The 24,591-nt window shown below is 45.3% G+C and overlaps 1 protein-coding gene, 1 long non-coding RNA gene and 1 pseudogene across 4 annotated transcripts in view; 1 reads left to right on the top strand and 2 right to left on the bottom strand.

The window, feature by feature from the left end:
* The window catches only part of LOC103690865 (uncharacterized), a 29,440-nt gene extending 24,090 nt beyond the window's left edge, over positions 1-5,350 (top strand). The window contains exon 4 of one of the 2 annotated variants that reach the window (XR_015634532.1): positions 4,885-5,350. This is a non-coding gene — a long non-coding RNA (uncharacterized LOC103690865). Of the gene's footprint in view, positions 1-2,440; positions 2,778-4,884 lie in introns of those variants that run through there. The other variant, XR_015634534.1, reaches the window with a different exon arrangement.
* A 1,357-nt stretch (positions 5,351-6,707) lies between these two features.
* On the bottom strand, positions 6,708-9,693 carry Cd209f (CD209f molecule). Of its 2 annotated transcripts, NM_001431910.1 has the most exons (8): positions 9,628-9,693; positions 9,415-9,480; positions 9,220-9,303; positions 8,808-8,876; positions 8,479-8,565; positions 8,050-8,201; positions 7,533-7,645; positions 6,708-7,167 (listed from the first exon to the last, which is right to left on the bottom strand). In NM_001431910.1, the coding sequence occupies exons 1-8, from the start codon at positions 9,665-9,667 to the stop codon at positions 7,008-7,010; spliced, it is 771 nt and encodes a 256-aa protein (NP_001418839.1). In that variant the 5' UTR covers positions 9,668-9,693; the 3' UTR covers positions 6,708-7,007. The 2 variants fall into 2 exon arrangements, with proteins under 2 accessions (NP_001418839.1, NP_001418840.1); NM_001431911.1 differs by lacking the exon at positions 9,220-9,303.
* Positions 9,694-21,892: 12,199 nt separating this feature from the next.
* On the bottom strand, positions 21,893-22,260 carry LOC148002107 (NF-kappa-B inhibitor-interacting Ras-like protein 2; annotated as a pseudogene).
* Between the last annotated feature and the right edge of the window lie 2,331 nt (positions 22,261-24,591).

Genomic DNA, 24,591 nt, shown 5'->3' with positions numbered 1-24,591 from the left:
CAGAATACCACCAGAAGTTCTTTGGTGTGTTTCTCTCTATGAAGTCACAGCAAGCGAAGATCAGCAAAGAAAGCAAGGTGAACAATGCAAAAGTGTTGTCAGCAAAGACCAGCATCAGTGAAGCCCAGTGAGTTGCAAAGAGTTGCAATGCAAACCAATACAAGGTGGTTGTCCACTGTCTGTTGGGTTATACTGATACTCTTTCCAAACATCATGAGCCTCTCAAGTGTCTGCTTCAGAGAAACATCACATGCCCCTTTACAAAGCAACTTCCAGGAAAACACCACGTGTCTGTTCTCAGCAAAACATCCTCCCATGTATATGCTGCAGCAAAATATCCTCTCATAAGCCAGTTTCTAGGAAAACATCACATGACGCAACAGAGTCTCCAAGGAAACCAGAAATTCCCACCTCACACCCGTGTACCTCTACACGAAGTCAACTTGAGCATGATGAGTGATGTCTGATTTTTTTCTAGACAGAGAACTCAGTATATAGTACTGGCTGTCCTGAAGTTCAATCACCTAAAGCAGAACTCAGAGATCCACCTGCCTCTGACTTCCAAGAGTCAGACTCGTGATCCTGCACCACCACGCCCAGCTTAGATGTGTCTTGACTTTGGTTTATAAGCATTTTGATAAGGTGCGTGCGTGCGTGCGTGCGTGCGTGTGTGTTGTCCGTGTTTGTCAGAGAGCTTGGTTTATTATTGTTGTTGTGTTCTTATTTTTGCTACCAGGATAAAACATAGCTTCTTACTTGAGGAGTATCGGTCAGTTCTTTAAAGATCCAGCAGAATCAGCTGTGAACCCATTTGTGTATCGCGAGCACTTTCTCCACGTAGTTGGTGTACAAGTGGGTGCTCACATATTGTGGAGAATGGAGGAAAACTTAGAGGAGTCAGTTTTCCCTTCCACCATGTGGGTTAAGGGGATCAAACTTAAATCTTGAGGCTTATAAGCAAGTATCCTTACCAGCTGAGCTACATCACTGGTCCTATACTAAGAATTTTAGTCATCAGTTGAACTTAAAGAATTGATATTTTATTAAGCTCCTATCTTATTAATGTGCTCTTAAACATATGTTTAAAGAACATTGATTTAGAGCCTACCAACATTTGCCTATAAAACCAAGACTAGCCTGGGCGACAGGAAAACTTGTCTCAAACAAAGCAAGAATAAAATACTCTTCTAAAAAAATCCACCCAAACCAAACCACACCTATACCAGTAAACAGTGATATATAAGAAAAACAATTAAATGGGGAGATGTTTATCCTCTTTTTTTTTTTTTTGGAGCTGAGGACCAAACCCAGGGCCTTGCGCTTGCTAGGCAAGCACTCTACCACTGAGCTAAATCCCCAACCCCTGATGTTTATCCTCTTGCAAGATAAATCTTTCATTCTACAAATTGCCCTGGTAATTGTGTTTTATTGCAGCCACAGAAAAGTAACCAATAAAACTCCTAACACAAATAAGCAAAAAATGTAAAAACAGAAATGCAAACCTGTTGGCTTTGATTGTTACAAACTTGGGATATACAGTAAAGATCCATTTATATACAGATGCATATATATGTCAACTATTTTATATTTATACATTTATTTATTATTTATTTGGGACGTGGGTAGATGGGCATGGCAACACAGCATGTGTGGAGATCAGAGGACAATTTGTAGGAATTTCTCTTCTTTCATCATGTGGGTTTCCAGGGATCAAACATAAGTCTTCACTATCCTTAACTGCTGAGCGGGCTCATCAGCCTCTAGTAGTGGTCATAGAATCTCCTACAAAGAGTTTGGGATGTTCACATCTAGCTTATTGGACCCTCTTCCTCCCACCTTCCCACCCTGACATTCCCCTACACTGTGGCATTGAGCCTTGGCAGGACCAAGGGCTTCTCCTCCCATTGGTGCCCAACAAGGCCACCCTCTGCTACATATGCATCTGGAGCCATGGGTCTGTCCATGTGTAGTCTTTGGATGGTGGTTTAGTCCCTGGGAGCTCAGGTTGGTTGGTATTGTTGTTCTTATGGGTTGCAAACCCCTTCAGCATCTTCAATCCTTTCTCTAACTCCTCCACTGGAGACCCTGTTCTAGTTCTCTCTCTCTCTCTCTCTCTCTCTCTCTCTCTCTCTCTCTCTCTCTCTCATACACACACACACACACACACACACACACACACACACACACACACACACTTTATTAAAGTATCAAAGGGAATTTATTAGAATGACTTTGCATGCTGTGTGTGATCCAGCTAATCCAACAATTTTACTGGCTCTAAATGGAAGGAGCCCAGTGGCTGAACGTTTCAGCTGCTCTTCAGTAGACATTGGAATCTCAAAGAAGTAGGCTTTAGTGCCAGTGAAGGAGTGGACTTGCCAGCAAGGTAGGAGCAAGCAGACAAAGAGCACAAGCTTCTCTTTTCCATGTCCTTACATAGGCTTCCAGCAGAAGGTGCGTCCCAGATTAAAGGTGTGTCTTCCTGCTCAAGATCCAAAACAAAGGCATATGATGAAAACCTCAAAAGATTCACACTAGAAGGGGATTTACCCACTTCAAACCAAGCCAAAAAAAAAAAAAAGCCTTATGGTGTGCCCTCCATTTCTGGACTACAGTTCATTGCCGATGTTCTCAAGTTGACAATCAAGAATAGCCATCTGACCATCTGAGGGTGTTTTTAGAGATGTTTAACTGTGGGAGGGAAGGCCATTCTTAAGGTGGTTGGCGCTACCCAAAGGGCTGTACTCCACCCCTGAATAAAAACTGCAAGAAGAGTACCAGTGTTCAGTTCTGTCTGCTTCCTAAGACCAAACGCAATGTGACCAGCTACTGTAGATTCTGGGCACCGCAGTGGGCTGCAGTCCTCAACAAATAATAAATCCTGCCAGAATAAATCCCGCATTTGCTTTTGCCAGGTGATTTATTTCAGCACTGAGTCGAATGATACCATGGGTGAGTATCTTAGGGTTCTACAGTTGTGATAAAACACCACTGCCAAAAGCAAGTCAGGGAAGAAAGTTTACTTTATCTACACATCTGTATCGCAGTCTGTCATCAGAGGAAGTCAGGGTAGGAACTCAAGGCAGGAACTGAGGCAGGCGGAAGCCATGGAAGAACACTGTCTAGCGGCTTACTCTGGCTGCTCTCTTATATACTCCAGGCCCATCTTTCCAGCATTGGCACAATCTACAGTAGGCTTTTGCACCAGTCACTAATTAAGAAAATACCCTACAGGCTTGTCAATTAATTAATTAATTGACATTCTGATCATAGCTTCCCTTCCCTCCTCTCCTCCCAGTCGTCTTTCTCCTCTCCTCCTCATACCTCCCCCCTTTCTTTGAGAAGAAAGGGAGGCTTATAGGCATTTTCTAATCATGGTTCTTTCTTCTCAGATAACCCCGGCTTGTTCAAGTTGATAAAAATATCATGCAGGGAAATTGAACCTTTGTCAGCTTCACACAGAAACTGAGTCGTTGCTAAACCATAACTCTTTCTAAGATCTCAATATTAATGTCACAACATAAAATAGTTCAACTTTTAAAATCCCACAGTTTTGTTTTTTTTTAAAATTTAAGCCTCTTGCCTGGGTGGTGGTGGTGGTGGTGGCTTATGCCCTTAATCCCAGTACTCTGAAGGAAGAGGCAGGTGGATAGTTGTGAGTTTGGGGCCAGTCTAGTCTACAGAGTGAGTGTCAGTACAGTCAGGGGTACCCCGTCTTGAAAAAAACAAAACAAAACAAAACAAAAATTCCAGTCTCTTTAAGACATCCAAAGTCTCTTTCAAAATTCAGATCCTCTCTAACACTCCAAAGTCTTTTTAAAATTACAAAGTTTGTCTAAAATATTCAAGGACTCTAAAGTTGCAGTTTCTCCAAGATATCCAAGGTTTTGTAACTGTAGGCTTCTGTATAATAAAAAAATTAAATTCTTTGAGCTCTACCAAAGGCAGTAGCCAGCGAGGTGGGAGGGTCACAGGCCATCAGGCAAGTGCAGAGAGAGGGAGTGGCCCCTTATCAAGGAGGTGATTTTCCCTGGGACAGGCTCCCTTGTTGGTCCTGAGGTCAGAGAGGGAAGCAAGGCAGCCATGAAGGCAGAGGCTGTGCAGCAGAGCAAAGCTTTTCGCGATGTCTGGCGCCACCCAGAGGACTGAGAGAAAAATTTCCTCCGAGATGCTAAAAGCTCCCTTAAGCTGGCTTCCTTCCTTCCTTCCTTCCTTCCTTCCTTCCTTCCTTCCTTCCTTCCTTCCTTCCTTCCTTCCTTCCTTCCTTTCTTCCTTCCTTCTTCCCTCTCTTCCTTTCTTTTCCTTCCTTCCTTCCTTCCTTCTTGCCTTCCTTTTTTCTTTCTTTCTTCCTTCTTTCCTCCTTCCCTTTCTTTCTTACTTTCCTTCTTTCTTCCATTTCCTTCATTCTTTCTTTTTCTTCCTTTCTCTATTTTTCATTTTCAATAATTTACTTTTTATTACTTTACATCCCGATCACAGCCCCCCTACCGCCTCTTCTCCAAGTCCTACCCTGACAAATCCCTCCTGCCACTGCCCCTTCCCCTTCTCCTCAGAGAATGGGAGGCCCCCTTGGGTACTGCCCCACCATGGGACATCTAGTCCCAGTAGGACTAGGCCCAGCCAGGCAGTCCAGGGAGGGGGAAGTGGATCCAAACGCAGGGGAACAGAGACCAAGACAACCCCCGCTCTGCTTGCTGGGGGACCCACATGAAGACCAATCTGCACACTTGCTACAGATGTATAGGGGGCCTAGGTCCAGCTCTTTCATGCTCCCTGGTTGGTGGTCCAGTCTCTGTGAGCCCCCATGGTCCCATGTTAGTAGTTCTTCTTGTGGTGTCCTTGACACCTCAGGCTTGCCCAAATCTACCTTCCACTTTTCCACAGGACTTCCTGAACTCTGCCTGATGTTTGGCTGTGGGTCACTGCGTCTGCCTCCATCTGCTGCTGAACGAAGCCTCTCAGAAGACAGTCATGCTAGGCTCCTGTCTCCGAGCATAGCATCATTAATAGTATTAATGGGTCTCAGACTGGGGCAGTCGTTGGTCGGCTGCTCCCTCAGTCTCGGCTCCGTCTTTATTCCTGCACATCTCGTAGGCAGGACACATTTTGAGCTGGAGGTTTTATGGGTGATTGACATCCCCCTTCCTCCCTCTGGAAGTCCCACCTGGCTACAGGAGGTGGCCACTTCAGCCTCTATGTCCAGTTATACCAGTCCTAGGTATATACCCAAAAGATGGTCCATCTGCTCAACTATGCTTATAGCAACTTTATTCATAATATCTAGAAACATCCTATATATCCCTCAACTCAAGAATGGATAAAGAAAATGTGGTATGCCCACACAATGGAATACTGTTCGGCTATTAATAGCAAAGACATCATGAATTTTGCAGGCAAATGGATGGAACTTGAGAATATCATCCCGGATGAGGTAACCCAGGGCCAGAAAGACATGTATGGTGTCTATTCACTTATAAGTTGCTATTGGCCATAAAGTGCAGGACAAGCATGCTACAATCCACAGACCCAAAGCAACTGCATAATAAGAAGGTCCCAAGGGTGTGTATGTACAAATCTCACTCGGAAGGGGAAACTGCACAGTTATTTGAGGTGGACAGAGAGAGGGATCTGGGTAGGAGAGAGGGTGAGGAGGGGATCAGAGAAGGGCAATCAGGCGTGGAGAGAAGGCAGGCAGGAGAGGGCTGGGAGTGAGAACAGAAATGGGCGGGGCATCTGTGGTGACTAGCTAGAAGCCTGGGATGGGGATGAGGATACGGGGAGTCTATTGGGGTGATCATAGCTGAGATTCCCTTAGGTTTCTAGGTACTAGGGAGAGGCAGAGTCTTTGGTATCACCAACACAAAGAGCCTTCCTGGCTGGGAGACAGTAGGCTCTGGAGACAGCTTTCCTGAGGGAGAGATGCTGTGTGGGGTTCTTTATCTTTCCCCTGGCCTTAGGTGCCAGGAGGAGCTGGTGCTCAAGGAAAGGGGAATACCAGGATGACACTGGTTTGCTTCTTGAGAACATGAACCTGGGGGGGGGGTGGAAGAAGCACACAAGCACGCGACGCCAGGCAGAAGGTCGAGACAAGACAAATGGGAGAAGGCAGGAAGTGAGGTCTGGGTTTCTGCTGCCTGTAGCTGAAGCCACCTTGAGGTTTGGGTGGCTCTTTGTAGCCTAGGGGGAACCCCAGAGGGATGGTCATTCCTTGACTAGTCCCACGGAGGTTTCTTTTGCTAGCAAAGTATGTGCTAAGCTCTAGAACCACTGTGGCATTTTATTTGAGTGCTGGGTATAGTGGCACAAAAACAGGAAGGAGTGCTTGGGGGTGGGTCTGTGAATAAATAATTGGTTATGAATGAATGAATGAATGAATGAATGAAGAAAGACAGATAGACACGGATAATATGAAAACATGAATGTGAATTAGACTGCACTCAGTGGAGTACAGGTACCAACTCAGTGTTTTTAAAAATATTCATCCAGGTGTCATGCTGCATGCTTTAATTCCAGTACTCAGGATGCAAAACTGGCAGGCCAGGTGAGTTCAAAGCCAGCCAGGAGTACATAATGAGAGTCTGTTCCAAACAAGCAGAGAATTGTAGACACTAATATCCTAGTTAATATCAAACATTTCAAAGCTTTACCAATGAATGCAGCGTCCAGGAATAGAGAATCCACTAAGTGAAAAAAGAAATCAGACCATGTGTGAACTTAGTCATCTGCTTATTACTTTATTTGGATAAAATGGACTCAGAGAGCCATCCATGCTAGGCCCCCTGGGATGTATCACTGAGCTACGCCCCAGCCCCAAGTGTATGACTCTACTGGGGCATTCATGGGTTTGGGATTTGTGTAACTGAAATCACCCACAGGGGAAGAGGGAAGAGCTGCAGGGGACGGGGCCCCAGGGACTCTCTCAGGATCTCAAAGGACTCAGAACAGGGGCACTGAGATGCACCGGGTGGCTGGATCTGGAGCAGAGTGCCCCCAAGGTGCCTGTGTGACTAGGGAAGCGCAGACCTTGCGTGACCAGGGCAGGGAGTCGAGGGCTGCTCACAGACCCAGAAGTTGTTTGCAGAACAAGTGCTGTCATTCCATTTATCTTCTGCTATGACCACACAGTCCTCGTCCCCTGCATTATTGGGCTCCCCCTCTTTCCAGAAGCTGTAAACATTACTAGTTGTCAGAGACAGCCATCCTGCCCAGAACCACCCACTCCTCATTCACTGCCAAAGTCACGAACCTCGGGCTTTCATAGACTAAGTCTGAGGACCAAGCCAGTGGACAGGAGTCCAGGACAGGGCTTAGCAAAATGTGGGTTCTCACTTTGCTCACCACCTCACCTCCATAAGAACCGTCCCAGCAAGGTGAATTGGAGACTCGGGCTTATGCTCAAAGGACAGAAAGCCCAGGGATATGGGGTCCTGGATTCGAAATGTCCCTGGTGTTTTCTAACACTGAAGGCTGTGTTTAGACTGAGGGCCATCTCCCCGCCAGATGCCTCTGGCCCATGGATTTTGAGTGTTCACCTGAGTTTAAGTGGGGTGTCATCCACCCACTGCCAGGAACCTTCGCGTTGATGATCGCTGAGGCCAATCCAGGTAAGCTGAGACTGTCTGATGTGCCAGTATTTGAGGAATTGCTGGACGGAGGTAGGAGTCAGGAGGATGGACAGAGGATACCTCCACCCCTCCAAAAGCCCACTCTTCCCTGCCTTCACACAGATTCTTTCTGCACTCAAGCCTAGTGCTGTTAATTTAGTTTTCTGGCATCCATGGGTGTGGGTTAAAGGGCACACATGAGGAAATAAAGTTGGTCTATATCTCAGTCCCACAGGTGTGTCCCAAGAGAGTTGCACAAAAACTCAAAGCTTCTCTGACTCCCTTCAGTCCTAACTCACCTCTCACATGTTCTTCCCCTATGGGACGTCCCCACTCCACTGTGCTTCCTCCTACAGGAAGCCCCCTCAGACAGCATCTCCTCCACATCCCATAGCTTCCTCTCTAGAGTCCAATGCCTAGGATAGATTGTTGTGGCCCCACTTACCTGCTCTGCAACACTGTTGACGATCACCAGGTGGGCCCCAAGATCCTTGCAGGAGGAGGCAGAGGCTCCCCAGCTGGCCAGGGTTCTCGAGAAGAGGTAGCAGCTTCCCTGGAAGAACTCCCAGTCCCAGGGACAGGGCCGGCACAGGCCAGCTACAGAGCAAACACTGAGCTCAGTGTCTGGGTTCTCTTCTCCCCTCTGCCCTGGACTTTAGAGCCCAGAGCTTGTCTCCTGTTTCTGTTACAATTCAGAGCTCCCAAAACCCAGACCACAATCCCTGTGCTCTATCCTGCGTGCCTCAGACCTAGAAGGTGGATGCCAACCCCTCTGTGACCCCTCTGTGACCCCTCTGTGACCCCTCTGGTGAGCCCTCTGTGACCCCTCTGGTGAGCCTTCTGTTTCGACCTGACTCAAGCCCCGGAGCCTCACCCAGCGAGGCGTTGAACTGAGTCAGCTGTTGCTGGATCTGCTGGATCTGCTCCAAGCCAGTGTATGTCTGCTCCTGAGGAACAGCAACTACAAGGAGAGGTTGGCAACAATTAAGCAACAACTGTGTGTCTGGTCCCCCACGAAATCACAGTTGATGGTCACAGTGACGCCAGGAGCCCATTTTACAGACCAGAACACTCAGCCTCAGACTCTGTCAGTCCCAACAGGTCTCTGGCCTCCCCCATCCTGCCATGCATCCAGCACGCGAGTGCCTATGGTTACCTACCTCACCCAACCTGAGTGCCCTCTCCTCCTAGAGCCCCAGTTACCTTTCCCAAAGCTGGAACTCCCCTTCTGATCCTGGGTCTGTCCCTGTGGGTTTGCACAGATCCTGGAAACTTCGAGAGAGAAGAGCACACACACACCCTCTTATGATGCTGACAGTACCTGGCTGTGCCAAGTGCAGTTGCAAGGGAAAGATGACCCCATTTCAGAGAGGGACAGTAAGTTGCTGCTGGTCACAAATGAAATGAGGGGTGTGGACTTCAGATGTCCCAGCTGTGGGGAATCTGGGGACTGGCAAGGATCATCACAGAGGGAAAATCTAAGAGTTCAGCTACTGTCCCATGCTGGAGTTCTCGCTTAACAAGTGCAAAAATAAAATAATAAACAAAATGAAAACAGATGCCCTCCCCCCCACCCCCACTCCAGACTCCTTTCCCCAGCCCTGCCCTGACTTACTTTGAACCAGGGTGGCCAACATAAGCAAAAAGAGGCCCAAAGAGATGAGAAGCGGCAGAAGCCAGGGGGCTCGGGTCAGATGTCCTGCAGAACCCACAGATGGGCAGAGCTGAGCTCCCAGGGTGAAGATCCTGCCCTGCTGTGTTCATTCTGCAGAGGATCCCTGACCTCTCTGCCCCTGAACCACCCTGTTACCTTGCAAACTCTTGGAGCTGCAAATGAGACCCTCAGGGTCATGGTCTTCCAATGTGACCTCCTCCTCTGAATGGGACAGAACATAAGCATCTGACCTTCAAAGCTCCACCACCTCCCTCATCCCACCAAGCTGGAGGCCAGGTCCAGAGTCCAGATCACCCTGGATCCTGGATCCTGCCCTCCCGAAAGCACTTAGAGGATGCCCAGCCTCACCATGGTTGTTCGGCTGGTGGAGCTCTGGCTTTCCTGCCATCTTCTGCTTCTCTGGACTCCCCCTCTCCTCCTTCCCTCTGACCTGGGATTTATATAACCCCATGGCCCTCCGTAGCACTCTCTGTGAGGTTCACTCTTCTCTGACTCAGGGGAAAAAAAAGGAACAGGATGGGGACACCCTCACCCCGGAAAAGTGTGGGGAGAGAGACATTGCTTGACACAGCTAGAAGAGCAGGTTGTAGAGTGGGGACAGGGGCTGGGAGGTATATTTTAGTAGCCTTAGCTCGAGGTGGCCATTTACAGCACTGTGCAGGCAGAGGAGAGCAAGCAATGAACTGATGCGTGTTACTGATCAGCTTGTTTTCGCCTTCGCATCCTGTGACCTCTCGTCTAAAGAATGGGGCAACCCACGAGGTTTTCCTACTTCAATGAAGCAAGGTAATCCTCCACAGACTTGCCCGGAAGCCTGTTCCCCAGGTGATTCTAACTTCTCATGAGCTGTTCCTCTACAACTCACACTCCATACAGGGACTTGCACCATCACCATATACAAGTTTTATTTACTCTTCTGCGAAATGGAATGGTGTCTCTGTCTTCCAACGAAAAGCTGACGTTTAGTGGTGTGCAGGGGAATGTGTGCAAACAATGTATGCTATGATGATGGAGTCTCAGACACTGTGCTGCATGGTCCTTGTGGCATAGCTAACTCAGCTCTGAGGGGAGAGTGGTCCCTGGTGGTCAGTTGCTCCCAGCTGAGTTTTACTTTGTAGGTGTTGAAAAGAATATTCCACTTTCGAGGGAAGCCTCTTAAGGCTTGGGATGTTCTAGCATACACAGGTTAAACTAAGGCCCCTGGCACCTATGTAACAGACACGCTCAGTCCCCATGGTACTGTCCCTAAAGCTGTTGCCTGACGGTGGTATCCATTCCCCAACAGGGCTGCCTTGTCTGGACTCAGTGGGAGAGGATGCGCCTAACCCTGCCGAGACTTGACCTGTCAGTGTTGGGGGATAACTGGGAGGAGGGCACCCTCTCAGAGGAAAAGGGGAGGGAGATGGGAAGGGACTCTGTGAAGGGGAGACCAGGAGGGGAGGCAGTGCTTGGGATGGAAAACAAACAAACAAGAGGTGAAACATTCCATCCCTGCAGGGGAGCCCTTTAAAACCCCAGAAATAAAGAAGTCAAAAGCTTCAGGAAGTCCTTGGAGCTCAGCAGATGCTCTAAGTTCCTCCCCAAGCATAAGCAGGAGCGACTCTGAGAGACCCTTTCAGACCAGCTGAGCTCCTAGAAGAGGCTCAGGCCAACTGAGCTAGCTACAAGAGACATTCTGCGACCTGGATTGTGCTGTGTGCTCAGGGATTCTGGTTGTGGAGCGCTTTCACCCATGCTGGGGTGAGCTTACCACAATGCCACTGCCTTTGAATCATTTCTGCTTCCATGAGTGAGCCCTCCCACACACTCTTGTAAGGAACCACAGTGAACTCACCAAGTTGGTCTCTGGTAGTTTCTTTACTTCAGTCTGACCTTAATTCCCTATCTCAGATGCATAGATGTCTGTCACCTCTCCTAGGAGCAGTGTCCTATAACAGAGGATGCCGCTCTGGCCTTTCCAGGTGACCTTTGACCTGAGATCCTCTCCATTCCTATCAGGTTACAAATAGTGTTGGGACTCAGTGCTCCCAGTTGGGCTGTGTTACTCGCCAGTTTTGAGGGAAGAATTTCACAAGATGTCAGCCCAGATGAGGTTCCTCTGGAACAGTGGGCGGAACATGACAGCAGTCACCCCACTGTACATGTGTGGGGTAACAGAACACATGTAACTCCAAGCACACACACAACCAAATATTCCCATATCCTGGTGCTGGGACTGCTGCTGGCTTCTGGGACTTAGACTATTTCTTGTGACTTCAATGGCTGGAAAAGGTCAGGGAGTTCTCCAGGGTCTCTTTTTGAAAATAGACTCCAAAACAAACTAGAAGACCAAAACATAACTACTTATAACCACACTCATCTGATTTTTGACAAAGAGGACAATAACAATATAGCAGAGCAAAGTCAATGTCTTCGATAAATGGTGCTGGGAAAACTGGATGTGCACATGCAGGCGCATTAAATTAGACCTGTATCTATGACTTCATACAAAAATTAGCTCCAAGTGGATGAAAGACCTCAATTTGAAACCCGAAACACTAAAACTGCTAGAAGGAAACAAGATACTCTACAAGCTATAGCTGCAGGAAAGGCTGTTTCTGAACAGGCTAGGGATTTGCCAAGGAATTAAGGCCAACAATTGACAACTGGGCCTCATAAAACAATAAGCTTTAGCACAGCTCAGAAAACAATCAATGGAGTGAGGAAGCCCACAGAATGGGAGGCAATCTTTGCCAACTGTACGTCTGACAGAGGATTAATATCTAGAATCTATTGAGAACTAAAAAAAACCAAAAAGTCTGTCATCCTTAGAAATTAGAGAAATGCAAATTAAAACAATTTTGAGAATTTTATCTTACCCCAGTCAGAATGGCTAAGAACAGCAAAACAAGGGACATTAAGTGTTGGTGAGGTTGTGGGGAAAAGAGAACCCTGAGTCACTGTTGGATACAGCCATTATGGAGATTCCTCAAAAGTTAAAAAATCTACCCAGCTACACCTCTCTTAAGAGTATGCCAAAGGACTCAACATCTATTCCACAGGCACTTGCTCAGCCGTTCTGATTGCTGCTCTATTCACAACAGCTAGGAACTGGAAAGAACCTGAATGTCCTTCAACAGATAATGAAAATGTGACACATACAGACAATGGATTACTGTTCACGTATCAGTAAAAAAGGTAAATCATAAAGTTTGCAGGAAAACTAATGGAACTAGAAAAAGTATATTGAGTGGGGGTAGTCCAGACCGAAATAGACAAAGTTCCCATGGTCTCTCTCATCTGTGGTTCCCACTTCCAGTCCTCAGATATAAGTGGCAAGAAAGCCTCTCTTTACAGCTTTATAGATCACCACAGAAAACAGAACTGGACAACACAGAGGGCAATGAATAATGGGGAACCTGGCCCCAGTAGGCACATGCACACCTCAGCTCCTGAATCTATGGCCAAAGGAAGGGTAGAAAGATTGAAGACCCAGAAGACCTGGAAGTCTGTTGTGAAATGATCTCTCCTAGAAATGGCCATCTACACAAGACCAGAACACTGGTAATATCAACAGACACATTAATGTGTAAGGGAAATTCCCATAGGATCCCACCTCTAGACACAGAACTACAGGCAAAGAGTGACTGCAGGGAGAAGGAGAACTAGCCTCCCTGAGGGCTGAGCTCCTGTATTGGTTGTCCACTGTAGAGTGCTAAGCCCTGAAACACACACACACACACACACACACACACACACACACACACACACACACACACACACGGCAATAATAAAGAAAAAGGGGGGGAAACATGGAAGGGGATGGGTGAAGAAAATGGAGAGTAAATTTCTAATGTCATTATGTTACTGATCACTTTGTATAAATCTGCATGAAAACTTTAAAGCAGTGTTAATTTTGGATGAAATGTCTATGCTGGTAGACATTATTTTAAACTATGTGCATATGTACATGAAGGAGTTAGATTCCCTGGATCTGAAGTTATAGGCAGTTGTGATGTAGGTGCTGGGTATTGAACTCAGATCCTCTGAAAGTGAAGTACCCCCCCCCGCCCCACCCCCTGCCTCGGTTCCTGTAAGCATCATTATAGTCAAGGAAATGAACGACCAAGAGGTAAGGATGAAAACTTGTGTCAGCCCAACTTAATGAGTCTGGGTCAATCTTCTGGAGAGTCTGATGTCAGTGGTTTGTTGTATGTCTATTAAACACAGTACAATTTGAGAAAACGTCTCCAGGCAAAAATCACTCCAATTCTAGGTGTGGAATAAAGCTTAAGAAACTCCTATGCAAAGTACAGGTGACCGCGAGGATGGGGCTCTGTAGCTAAAGGGCCTAGGATCTGATGTGGTCTCTCACGGAGATGGCACAGAGGTCCGAAGACTATAAAATACATGGGGTGTCTTCCCGAAGGATGGCTTACGTTACCTGGGAGTTAAGTATAAAGGTCTAGGGAGGGAAGAGTCTGGGACAAACATTACCAGGAGGACTTGGGTGAAGTCTGCCTTCACAGATAACGAAAGGTCTCCAGGCCATTAACATACACTCCCAGACTTCTTGGGGGGACAGCAATATTTTATTTTGACCATTGATGAGACACCCCATGCATGTTTAATATTCCTGGTTTCTCTAGAGTTTATCAGTGAGTACAGGAACCTCGTGCCTTCTACACTTTTTAAAAAAATTTATGTTTAAATTTTTTTATTAATTTTAATTATTTATATTCCAGATGTTGTTCCCCATCCCCAGTCCCACTCCTGCAATTTTTGTCTCATGGCCTCTACCCTTTGCTCCTGAGAGGGTATGACCCCCAGATATCCTCCTTCCCTGGGGCATCAAGTTTCTGCAGGATTAGATGCAGCCTCTCCAACTGAGGCCAGACTAGGCAGTCTCCTGCTACACATGCCTGGGGCCCCAGGGTCCAGGTGAGTTGACACTGTTGGTCTTCCTATGGGGTTGCCATCCCCTTTAGCTCCTCCAATCATTCCCCTAACTCTTCCATAGGGATCCCCAACCTCAGTCCAATGGTTGGCTGTGAGAATCTGCATCTGTCTCTGTCAGCTGCTGGTAGAGCCTCTTAGAGGACAGACATGCTAGGCTCATGTCTGCAAGCACAACATAGCATCAGTAATCGTGTTAGGGTTTGGTGCCTGCCTTAGGGATGGACCCAAAGTTGGGCCAGTTACTGGACAACCTTTCCTTCAGTCTCTTCTCCATTTTTGTCCCTGAATTTCTTTTAGACAGGAATAATTCTGGGTCAAAACATTTGAAGCTAGGTGGGTGGTGGTGCCATCACTCCACTGGGGGTCCTGTTTATCTGCTGGAGGTGGTCTCTTCAGGTTCCTTCTCCCCACTGATGGGCATTTTGGCTAATGTCATCCCTATTGAGTCCTGGGAGCCTCTCACATCCCAAGTCTGGGACTTTCTAGAGATCCTCCCCTGCTCTCCCCACAAGCTGCATATTTCTATTCATTCTTCTGGCCCCCTGGGTTTCTCTCCTGTTTCCCCTTATACCTGATCCTGTCCCCCCTTTCCACTCCCACCCACTTCCCTCCTTCTCTCTGCCTACCATGATTATTTTGTTCTCCCTTATAAGTGAGATTGAAGCATCATCAGTTGAGCCTTTCTTCTTGTTAAACTTCTTATGGTCTGTGAGTTGTATCATGGGTATTCTGTACCTTTTAGTTACTATCCACTTATCAGTGAGTACATACCACACATGTCTTTTGGGTGTGGTTACCTCACTCAGGATGATATTTTCTAGTTCCATCCGCTTGCCTGCAAAATTCTTGATGTCCTCATCTTTAAGAGCAGAATGGTATTCCGTCGTGTAAATGAACCACATTTTCTGTATCCATTTTTCAGCTGAGGGACATCTGGGTTGCTTCTAGGTTTTGGCCATTATGGATAAGGCTTCTATGAAGATAGTGGAGCACATGTCTTTGTGGTATGGTGGGGCATCTTTTGGGTATATGCTAGGAGCAGTATAGCTGGGTCTTCAGGTAGAATTATTTCCAATTTTCTGAGGAAGCACTAGATTGATTACCAGAATGGTTGTATCAGTTTGCAATCCCATCAGCAATGGAGGCGTGTTCCTCCTTCTCCACCTGTTCATCAGCATGTGCTGCCACTTGAATTATTGATCTTAGCCATTTTGATTGGTATAAGGTAGAATCTCAGGATCGTTGTAATTTGCATTTCTCTGATGACTAAGGATATTGAACATTTCTGTAAGTGCGTCTTTGCTATTCAAGATTCCTCTATTGAAAATTCGCTGTTTAGCTCTGTACCAATTTTTAAATTGGTTATTTTTTTTTTGAGTTTAACTTCTTGAGTTCTGGGTTGGGGATTTAGCTCAGTGGTAGAGCGCTTGCCTAGGAAGCGCAAGGCCCTGGGTTCGGTCCCCAGCTCCGGGGGAAAAAAAAAAGAACCAAAAAAAAAAAAAAACCCAACTTCTTGAGTTCTTTATATATTTTGGATATTAGCCCTCTATTAGATATATGGTTAGTGAAGATCTTTTTCTTTTTTTCTTTTTTCTTTTTTTCGGAGCTGGGGACCGAACCCAGGGCCTTGCGCTTCCTAGGCAAGCGCTCTACCACTGAGCTAAATCCCCAACCCCTTGAAGATCTTTGTCTAATTTGTAGGTTGCTGTTTTGTACTATTGAGAATGTCCTTTGCCCCATAGAAGCTTCTCAGTTTCATGAGGTCCTATTTACTAACTGTTGATCTTAGAGCCTGAGCCATTGGTGTTCTGTTCAGGAAGCTTTCCCCTGTGTCAATGCATTCGGGGCTCTTTCCCACTTTCTCTTTTTTTAGATTCAGTGTATCTGGTTTTACGTGGAGATTCTTGATCCACTTGAACTTTATACAAGGTGATAAATATGGATCTATTTTCATTCTTCTACATGCAGATCACCAGGTAGACCAGCACCATTTTTTCAAAATGCTTTTTTTCCTCCAATGTATGTTTTTGATTTCTTTGTCAAAGATCAAGTGTCCATATGTGTATGGGTTCATATCTGGGTCTTCAATTCTATTCCATTGATCCACCTGTCTGTCTATGTACCAATAACATGAGTCTTTTAAATCACTATTTCTCTGTAGTACACATTTAGGTCAGGGGTGATGATCCCTCCAGAAGTTCTTTTATTGTTGAGAATTGTTTTCTTTATTCTGGAACTTTTGTTATTCCATGTGAAGTTGAGAATTACTCTTTTATCTCTGTGAAGAATTATGTCAGAATTTTGATGAGCATTGCATTGAATCTGTAGATTGCTTTTGATAAGATGACTATTTTCACTATGTTAATCTGACCAAACCCTGAGCATGGAAGATATTTTTATCTTCTGAGGTCTTCTTTGATTTCTTTCTTCAGGGACTTTGAAGTTTTTGTCACAGAACTTTCACTTGCTTTGTGAGAGTCACACCAAGACATTTTATATCATTTGTGGCTTTTGTAAAGGGTATCATTTTCCATAATTTCTTTCTCAGCTTGTTTATCATGTATATGAAGAAAGGTTACTGATTTATTTGAGTTAATTTTATATGCAGTCACATTGCTAAAGTTGTTCATCAGCCATAGGAGTTCTCTGGCAGAATTTTAGGGGTTGCTTATGTATATTATATCTTCTGTTAATAGTGATACTTGGGTTTCTGCCCTTCCAACTTGTATTCCCTTGATCTTCTTTTGTTGTCTTATTGCTGTATCTAGAACTTCAAGTACTACATAGAATACATAGGGAGAGAGTGGGCAGCTTTGTTTTGTCCATGATTTTAGTGGGATTGCTTCAAATTTCTCTCAATTTAATTTGATGTTGGCAGTTGGCTTGAGGTATATTGCTTTTATTATGTTTAGGTATGTGCCATAAATTCCTGATCTCTACAAGATTTTAACACGAAGGGTATTATATTTAGTCAAAGGCTTTTTCAGCATCTAATGAAATGATCATTTAAATTTTTTCAATGGTGGCTGCGAGCATCTGCCTCTTTATTTATAAGGTTCTGGCAAAGCCTCTCAGCAAACAGCTATATCAGGCTCCTGTCAGCATGTACTTCTTAGCATCTGTAATATCGTCTGGGTTTGGTGGCTGTATATGGGGTGCATCTCCATGAGGGGCAGTCTCTGGATGGCCTTTCAGTCTCTGCTCCACACTTTGTTTCCGTATTCCTCCTGTGGTTGGGATGTTTTTAATGACTGCCCCTATTTCCTTTGGTGTTGTGGGCTGTTTAGATAGTTTACCTGATCTTGATTTAACTTTGTTATGTGGTATCTGTCTAGAAAATCATCTAGATTTTCAGTTTTGTTGAGTATAAGCTTTTGTAGTAAGATCTGATGATTTTTTGAATTTCCTTAGTTGCTGTTGTTATGTCTCCTTTTTCATTTTGGGTTTCATGAATTTGGGTACTGTGCTCTTTAGTTAGCTTGGCTAAGGCCTTATCTATTTTGTTGATTTTCTCAAAGAACAAGCTCTTGGTGTTGTTGATTCTTTGTATTGTTCTTTTTGTTTCTAATTGGTCGTTTTCAGCCCTGAATTTGGCTATTTCCTGCCTTCTACTCCTTTTGGCTGTGTTTGCTTCTTTTTGTTCTAGAGTTTCAGGTATACTGTTAAGTTGCTAGTATGGGATCTCTCCAATTTCTTTATGAAGGCACTTAGTACTACCATTTCAGTTTTCCTCTTAGCCCTGCTTTCATGTGTCCCATAAGTTTGGGTATGTTGTGCCTTCATTTTCATTGCATTCTACAAAGTCGTTAAATTCTTTCTTTACTTCTTCCCTGACCAAGTTATTATTGAATAGAGTGTTGTTCAGTTTCCATCAGTATGTGGGCTTTCTGTTGTTATTGAAGTCAAGCCTTAGTCCATGGTGATCTGATCGAACGCATGAATTATTTCAATCTCCTTATTTCTTATTGAGGCCTGTTTTGTGTCCTATTACAGTGTCAGTTTTGGAGAAGGTTCTATGAGGTGCTGAGAAGAAGGTATATTCTTTTGTTTTGGGTGAAATATTTACAGATATCTGTTAAATCCATTTGGTTCATAACTTGTGTTAGTTTTACTGTATCTCTGTTTAGTTTGTTTTATTGATCTGTCAAATGGCGAAAGTCGGGTGTTGAAGTCTCACACTATTACGTGTGAGGCTCACTGTGTGTTTTGAGCTTTAGTAAGGTTTCCTTTATGATGTGGGTGCCCTTGCATTTGGAGCATAGTTGAATTGAGACTTCATTTTTGTGGATTTTTCCTTTGCTGAGTATAAAGTGTCCTTTCCTTTCTCTTTTAAATACTTTTAGTTGAAGTCTATTTTATTGGATATTAGAATGGCTACTCCAGCTTGTTTCTTGGTAACATTTGCTTGGAAAATTTTTTTCCAGCCATTTACTCTAAGGTAGTGTCTTTTTTTGTTCCCGAGGTGTGTTTCTTGTATGCTGCAAAATGATGGATCCTATTTATGTACCCAGTCTGAAAGCCTTTGTCTTTCATTGGGATTGAGTCCATTGATCTTGAGAGATATTAAGACCAATGATTGTTGGATCTTGAGAGATATTAAAGACCAATGATTGTTGGTTCCTGTTATTTTTGTTGTTGGAGGTGGTACTATGTGTATGTGACTCTCTTCTTTTGAGTTAGTTATGAGATAATTAATTTCTTGTGTTTTCTTGGGTGTAGTTACCTTTGTTGTGTTGGAGTTGTCCTTGTATCCTTTGCAGGGTTGGATTAGTAGAAAGATATCAATTAAATTTTGTTTTGTCACGGGATATCTTGGTTTCTCCACTTATGACCATTGAGAGTTTTGCTGGGTAACCTAGGCTGGCATGTGTGTCCTCATAGGATGTGCATGACATCTTATCAGGATTTTCTGGCTTTTAGAGTCTCTGTTGAGAAGTCTGGTATAATTCTGATAGGTCTGCCTTTATATATTACTTAACCTTTCCCCTTGTAACTTTTTAATATTTTTTCTTTGTTCTGCACATTTGGTGCTTTGATTATTATGTGATGGGAGGATTTTCTTGTCTGGTCCAATCTATTTGGTGTTCTGTAGGCTTCTCATACATTTATGGCCATCTCTTTCTTTAGGTTGGAGATGTTCTCACCTATGATTTTGTTGTTTTTGTTGTTTTCTGGCCCCTTGAACTGGGAATCTTCACCCTCTTCTATTCCTATTATTTTTAGTTTTGATCTTTCAATTGTGTCCCAAATTTCCTAAGTATTTTGGATTAGGAACTTTTTACACTTTGTATTTTCTTTGACCAATGTGTCAATATCTTCTTTGGTATCATCTATGCCTAAGATTCTCTCTTCTATCTCTTGTATTTTGTTGGTGATGTTTGCATCTGTAGTTCCTGATCTCTTTCCTAGGTTTTCTATCTCCTGAGCTGCCTCCATTTGGTATTTCTTTACTGTTTCTCTTTCCATTTTTAGGTCTTTGACTCTTTGTTCAATTCCTTTACCTGCTTGATTGTCTTTTCCTGTACTTCTTTAAGAGATTAATTTTTTTCCTTTTGAAGGGCTTCTACCTCTTTGCCTATGTTTTCCTGCATTTCTTTCTTTCTTTCATTTTTATTTGCTAGTATCTACCTATGTCTTTTTTTGAAAGATATTTCCAATGGGACAAAAAAGGAGCTAGGGGAAGGAAAACTTTTTGATAACAGCAGCTGTGGTTTTATTGTGTCCAATACATCAATAAATGAATTTCAATCCTGAGCCTGTAGGCGCCCTGATTCTCCTTGCCTAGCCCTGGGCACCAGCCCTCTTCTTGACTATTCCTGGGAGGAGTGGGTATTGGAGGTGGCCAGGCTGTAGTGTCTAACTCAAGTGAGGTATGCACATCAGAAGCACAAAGTGGGCACTGGAAGTTGTGGGTTATAAGCGCACTTGATAGCACAATCCTCTGATAAAAGGCCTGTCAGCTCCTAGGAAGCTGTTACTGGTTTGCCTGGTTCTGTTCGGGCATCTTAGATAAGAAGGAAGGGCTAGGGGCGTGGCTTATCTCACTTTCACCGGGCAGCAGGCATATAAATACAGAGAGAGTATAAATATAGTTGAGCTACTAGCCAGAAAACAACCAGGAGGGACAGATACTAGCCATGTGGTCGGATCAATACACTGTGCCACTTGCACCACTGAGCAGTGTACTCCTGTTCCCTGGTGGTTACGAGAGGCTTGTCCAGCCTCCAGGGCTGGTAGGTGTAGCGCCTTGAAGAGGTTGGATCAGGGGCAGAGATACACAGGAGGCCCAAGTCACCAGCTTTAGAAAAATCACAGAGCTACCTGTGGCTCTAGGTGATCATTCAAGCTCTTGTCAACTCTCAGATGAGAAGACTGATGATCAGAGGAGAATAACCTTGCTAAGTCACAGGGCAAGTGAAAGCCCAGTCATTACTCCACTCTACCTCAACCAGTGGGACTTCTGCTCAAGGAGCAGGAAGAGGAAGCGAAACAGCTGGGAGATGGGTAGAGGTCAAGCAGAAAATGCCACTCCCAGGAGCCTGGCTTTACCCAGCCTTGGACAGGCCAGGGGAAAGATCAGGGTGAAGGATGAGGAACCAACCCTAAGCCAGCACACACAACTGTGCGTTCACAATACCTAGCCACTCTGTTTCAGGCCCAGGCTGGTACTGTGTGTATGATACTGACAGGAAATTCAGAGAGGTGGGATCCCTGATAGGAGCCAGACCCTGGACTGGGCACTTTGGCATGACAGCCCTGCTTCCTACACCAGGCAGAGGGAAGGGACGCTAACCCATAAGTGTCCTGGTAACAGTGGGGAAAATATGATCAGCTGGGGGCGGGGTGGGGACTCTTATAGAAGGCAGAGAGGAGGGTCAGCAATCCAGTTCACTTGCACTTCTTGGAGTTAAGAAAGGACAAAAGTAGCACTGGCCTGGGCAAATCCAGCTTGCTGCCCTAGAGGGTTGTTCCCCTACTGACAGGAAGAACAGCTTGCATAAGCACCCTGTGCTCTTCACCCATCTTGGGATGGGGTTGGAATGGTGAAGAGAGAAGGGAAGCTATTCAGCCATCCAAAGAACTGCTCTGCCCTTGCTCTTTTTTTTTTTTTTTGTTGGCATTGTTGTTCATATGGGGTCTCGAGCCCTTTCAAGCTTTTCCAGACCTTTCTCTGATTCTATCAACGGGGGTCCCGTTCTCAGTTCAGTGGTTTGCTGCTGGCATTCGCCTCTGTATTTGCTGTATTCTGGCTGTGTCTCTCAGGAGAGATCTACATCCGGCTCCTGTCAGCCTGCATTTCTTTGCTTCATCCATCTTGTCTAATTGGGTGGCTGTATATGTATGGGCCACATGTGGGGCAGGCTCTGAATGGGTGTTCCTTCCGCCTCTGTTTTAATCTTTGCCTCTCTGTTCCCTGCCAAGGGTATTCTTGTTTCTCTTTTAAAGAAGGAGTGAAGCATTCTCATTTTGATCATCCGTCTTGAGTTTCATGTGTTCTGTGCATCTAGTCTGCCCTTGTTCTTGTGGCTGAGGTGGAAGGCAGACTTGCTCTGGGGCTGGATCATCTTGCTGGCCAGGGAGATGAAAGGCTCCAGGAGCCAGCAGAGGTCAGCCATGGACACCTCCCACAGCTTCACTTTCTCTGACTTGGCCCAATACTAGGCCATGTCAGTGTCTACACGTCACTGCTCCTGCCGGTCACACTTATTGCCAAGGACCACAATGGTGACCTCCTTCTTGTCCTTGGACTTGTCAGCTCGACACACTGAAACGATTCTCGGCTCTCTGTTCTGTAGACCAGGACGTAGCCATCCGTGCAGGAGAAGCAATGTTTGGGCAGCTCGGCCCCATCCCGGAGACCCCGCGTATCATAGAAACGCACCTGCTCCCGCACCCCTCGGTCTGTCTCGATGGAGCCTACATAGCCTGGGTCTCGATCATCTCAGAACCCACAATATTGTTCCCATATAGGAGCCGCTCAATAATTGAAGTTTTGCCCACAAATGCCAGGTCACACATGACCACCTTGCAACTCTACCCCATGCTTAGCCTTCAACCTCCTGGGTCCCAGCAGCACTCCCGCTGAGATGTCCCCCAGAGTGGGCCAGACCATGGGAGGGGCAGTTCGACTGTAAAGACAGCCCTCTTCCCTCCTGTATTTCTTTAAGGACGTTATTTATATCTTCCTTAAAGGTCTCTATCATTTTCAGGAGATGGGATTTTTAGGTCAGAATCTTGCCTACAGGTGTTTCAGGGTATCCAGGGCTTACTGTGGTATTGAGTTCTTACATTGCTTCATTTGATTATGTTCTTGTGCTTGCCTCTTGCCATCTGGTTGTCTCTGATGTTAATAGGCCCGTGTGTCTTTAACTGGAGCAGGCCTCCTTGGAGGCAGGTAGAGCTGTGTGACTTGGGTTAGAGGAGGCTTCTTGGGAGGTAGGCAGTGCTGTTTCTGGTTGGGGGTGGGGGGGCTCCTGTGTTCCTGATTAGGTAGGGTAGACCTCCTCAGAGACAGGTAGGCTTTGGGGTCTGGCCCTGGGAACAGATGAAGGTGGAGACAGGAAGGATGATAAGGTTCAGCAGAATGGGACAGACCCCACTTCTGCTGAGATTTGTGGGAGCTCCAGCTGACATGGGTATTGGGGTGGGGGGGTCTCACCTCTGTCTCTGGTCAACGCAGACCCATGAGTCTCATTTTGAATTTCTTCATTTGGTTTTTCTGAGACAGGGTTTTATGTAGCCCAGGCTGGCCTTGAACTCAGTATACATTTAAGGATGACCTTGAACTCTGATTCTTCTTGCATAGTGGGTCTGTTTTTATTATTGACTGAATGATTAGCTGATTGATTGAGGTGTGCGTGTGCGTGTGTGTGTGTGTGTGTGGGAGAGAGAGAGAGAGAGAGAGAGAGAGAGAGAGAGAGAGAGAGAGAGAGAGAGAGAAAGAGAAAGAGAAAGAGAGAGAATGAATTTCTGTGCCACATCAGGTGTGTGGAAGTCAGTCAGGGGATAACTGACAGGAGTCAATTTTCTCCTTTTCTGTGTGGGTTTCATAGATAGAATTCAGGTTGTCAGGCTTAGGGGAAGCACCTTTACCCATGGATCCATCTTGATAACTCTCTGGAGTCTCTTTTATGAGGCCCTCAGCTCATTTGTGAGGATTCTTCTGTCATGAGCTGACCTACTATGATGGTTGATGTTGGATCAACTTGACAGGATCCAAGTCACCGTGGAAACAAGCCTTGGGCAGGTCTTTGAGGGAGTTTCGGGTTAGATTGACTGGAACCCCAAAGGGCTTGGTGTCTCCTGCCTCCTGCCACCAACCATGGTCATTCGTTTTGAGAACAAGTGAAATAAAACCAAAGGAAACACCAGGCTTCAGAAACTTTAAATGTGATGTTTTAGCCCTCTAGTCTGAGAGCATCCAATACAGCAGTTGTACAGAATGAGTACCCATGACTGGAAGATGTGGTTTAAAAATGTGTGAATGCCAACCAACCAGAGCTTCCAGGGACTAAGCCACTTCCCAAAGACTGTACATGGACTGACCCTGGACTCTGACCTCATAGGTAGCAATGAATAGCCTAGTAAGAGCACCAGTGGAAGGGGAAGCCCTGGGTCCTGCTAAGACTGAACCCCCAGTGAATGTGATTGTTGTGAGGAGGGCGGTAATGGGGGGAGGATGGGGAGGTGAACACCCATAGAGAAGGGGAGGGGGAGGGGCTAGGGGGATGTGGGCCCAGAAACCGGGAAGGGGAATAACAATTGAAATGTAAATAAGAAATAACTCAAGTTAATAAAGATGAAAAAAAAAAGAAACGTGGGAATAACAAAGTAAAAAAACATGACGAAGCAAAAACAAAAACAAAAACAAAAAACGTGTGGAACAAGAATCATAAAATTTAACCTAGGTGTATTTGGGGGTTAATATTAATAGTTTATGAATGAATGAAGAGAGAAATGTAGCTGACTGAATAGAGAGAAAGGGGATACAAATAGATTCAGGGTAGGGGTGTTATATATTTCTAACTCCATTTTTTTTTTTTTTTTTGAGACAAGGTTCCTCTGTGCAGCCCTGGCTGTTCTGGAACTCACTATGTAGAACAAAGTACCCTTGAACTCACAGAGATCTGCCTACCTTCATCTGGAATACTGAGATTAAAATCATGTGCTAATGTTGACTGGCTTCCCCACTTTTTTTAAACCCAGCTTTAGCCAGGAGTGGTGGTACATACCATTAATCCCAGCACTTGAGAGTTAGAGGCGTGGATCTCTATGAGTTCAAGGCTAAGGTTTGGTCTACGTATCGAGATTCAGCCCAGGGCTATATAGTGAGACCCTTTCTCAAACAAACAAACAAACAAACAAACAAACAAA

Source organism: Rattus norvegicus, chromosome 12 (genome assembly GCF_021556685.1).
Source record: "Rattus norvegicus strain SHRSP/BbbUtx chromosome 12, alternate assembly SHRSP_T2T, whole genome shotgun sequence".
NCBI lineage: Eukaryota > Metazoa > Chordata > Mammalia > Rodentia > Muridae > Rattus > Rattus norvegicus.
Note: the sequence above shows the minus strand (reverse complement) of the source record. Positions and strands in the feature narration are given on the sequence as shown.